This window comes from Pyrus communis, chromosome 10 (assembly GCF_963583255.1).
Source record: "Pyrus communis chromosome 10, drPyrComm1.1, whole genome shotgun sequence".
In the NCBI taxonomy this organism is placed as follows: Eukaryota; Viridiplantae; Streptophyta; class Magnoliopsida; order Rosales; family Rosaceae; genus Pyrus; species Pyrus communis.
Genome location: NC_084812.1, coordinates 6,293,681 through 6,294,868, shown reverse-complemented (window position 1 = coordinate 6,294,868; position 1,188 = coordinate 6,293,681). Strand labels below are relative to the sequence as shown.

General features: G+C 43.0%; 1 protein-coding gene across 1 annotated transcript; it reads right to left on the bottom strand.

The window, feature by feature from the left end:
• Window positions 1–208: 208 nt before the first annotated feature.
• Window positions 209–852, bottom strand: LOC137747746 (probable sodium/metabolite cotransporter BASS3, chloroplastic). The gene is made up of 3 exons (XM_068487901.1): window positions 742–852; window positions 503–597; window positions 209–380 (listed from the first exon to the last, which is right to left on the bottom strand). Exons 1-3 carry the CDS (start codon window positions 850–852, stop codon window positions 209–211), a joined length of 378 nt encoding a protein of 125 aa, XP_068344002.1.
• Window positions 853–1,188: the final 336 nt, after the last annotated feature.

Genomic DNA, 1,188 nt, shown 5'->3' with positions numbered 1-1,188 from the left:
AACAAAAATATTCAAAATCATCCATCAAATATACCTTTCTTGCACGGATCTGGCGACCTCCTGGCCTCCGCCAAATTTTCCTTGAATTTGCAATTTGGGCTGCTCGACATGGCAACAGCATCAACCGGAACAACAGAGCCGATTAAAAAGTGTTACGATCACGGAAGCATGGTGTGGTGCTGGTGAGGAGAATGCTCAAGGCCACATCTCATTTGCTCAAGAAACTAGCGTAGCTAGACAGCTGAGCCCCTGCAACATAAGCGGTGAGAACAAAGCCAGCGTAGAACATCCTCGGCACGCCAAATATATTTGCAGTTAGTACCCCAAGTACTGGTTTCAGCACATACTGGGCGATAAACCCAACAGAGAGTGGTAAAGATCTGCAACAGATGAGAAGTAAAGAATATTGGGAGCACACTCAAACCCTCACTAACGGATTAGAATAAATAACTGACAGAAGAATATTACCTTTTGAATACATAATGTTGAAAAAAGATATTACCTTTTGAATGCAAGGACAAAATCATCAATCGAAAGTTTGATTCCAATTGAAAGCATGATCCCACCAAGAGCAGGGCATATAAATCCTTGGATACCCTGTATTAATTTTGAGTTAATACATTGCTAAACTAAATTAACAAAAATTAGTGTCTTATGTGCCTATAATCAAACACATGCTAGCAACATAATGCTAGACTCTAACTTCAACTCTCGCCTCGGGGACTTTGGCCTCGCACATGCCCTGGACAACGAGAAGACCTCGAACGCCAAGCTCAAGGGTGTCCCAGGCACGATGGGGTACATAGCCCCTGAGTGCTTCCACACGGGGAAAGCCACGTGCGAGTCCGACATCTACAGGTTTGGGGCCGTGATTCTAGAAGTCGTGTGCGGGCAGCGGCCATGGATCAAAATGGGAGGGTTCCAATCGTTGTGGATTGGGTTTGGTCATTGCATAGAGAAAGGCGCGTGTTGAATGCTGTCGATCAGAGTCTGCTGGGAAATGATTGATAACATTCATCAAAGTATACATAGATGAATGTTTTGCAATAAAATATAAGAACTATATTCGAAGAAATGTAGAGAGAGAGAGAGAGAGAGAGAGAGAGAATCAAGAGAATGCAAACTTTGTTATTTCTTAGAGAGATGAAAGATTATCTCACAATGATTCAATTGACACGCCCTGATCCT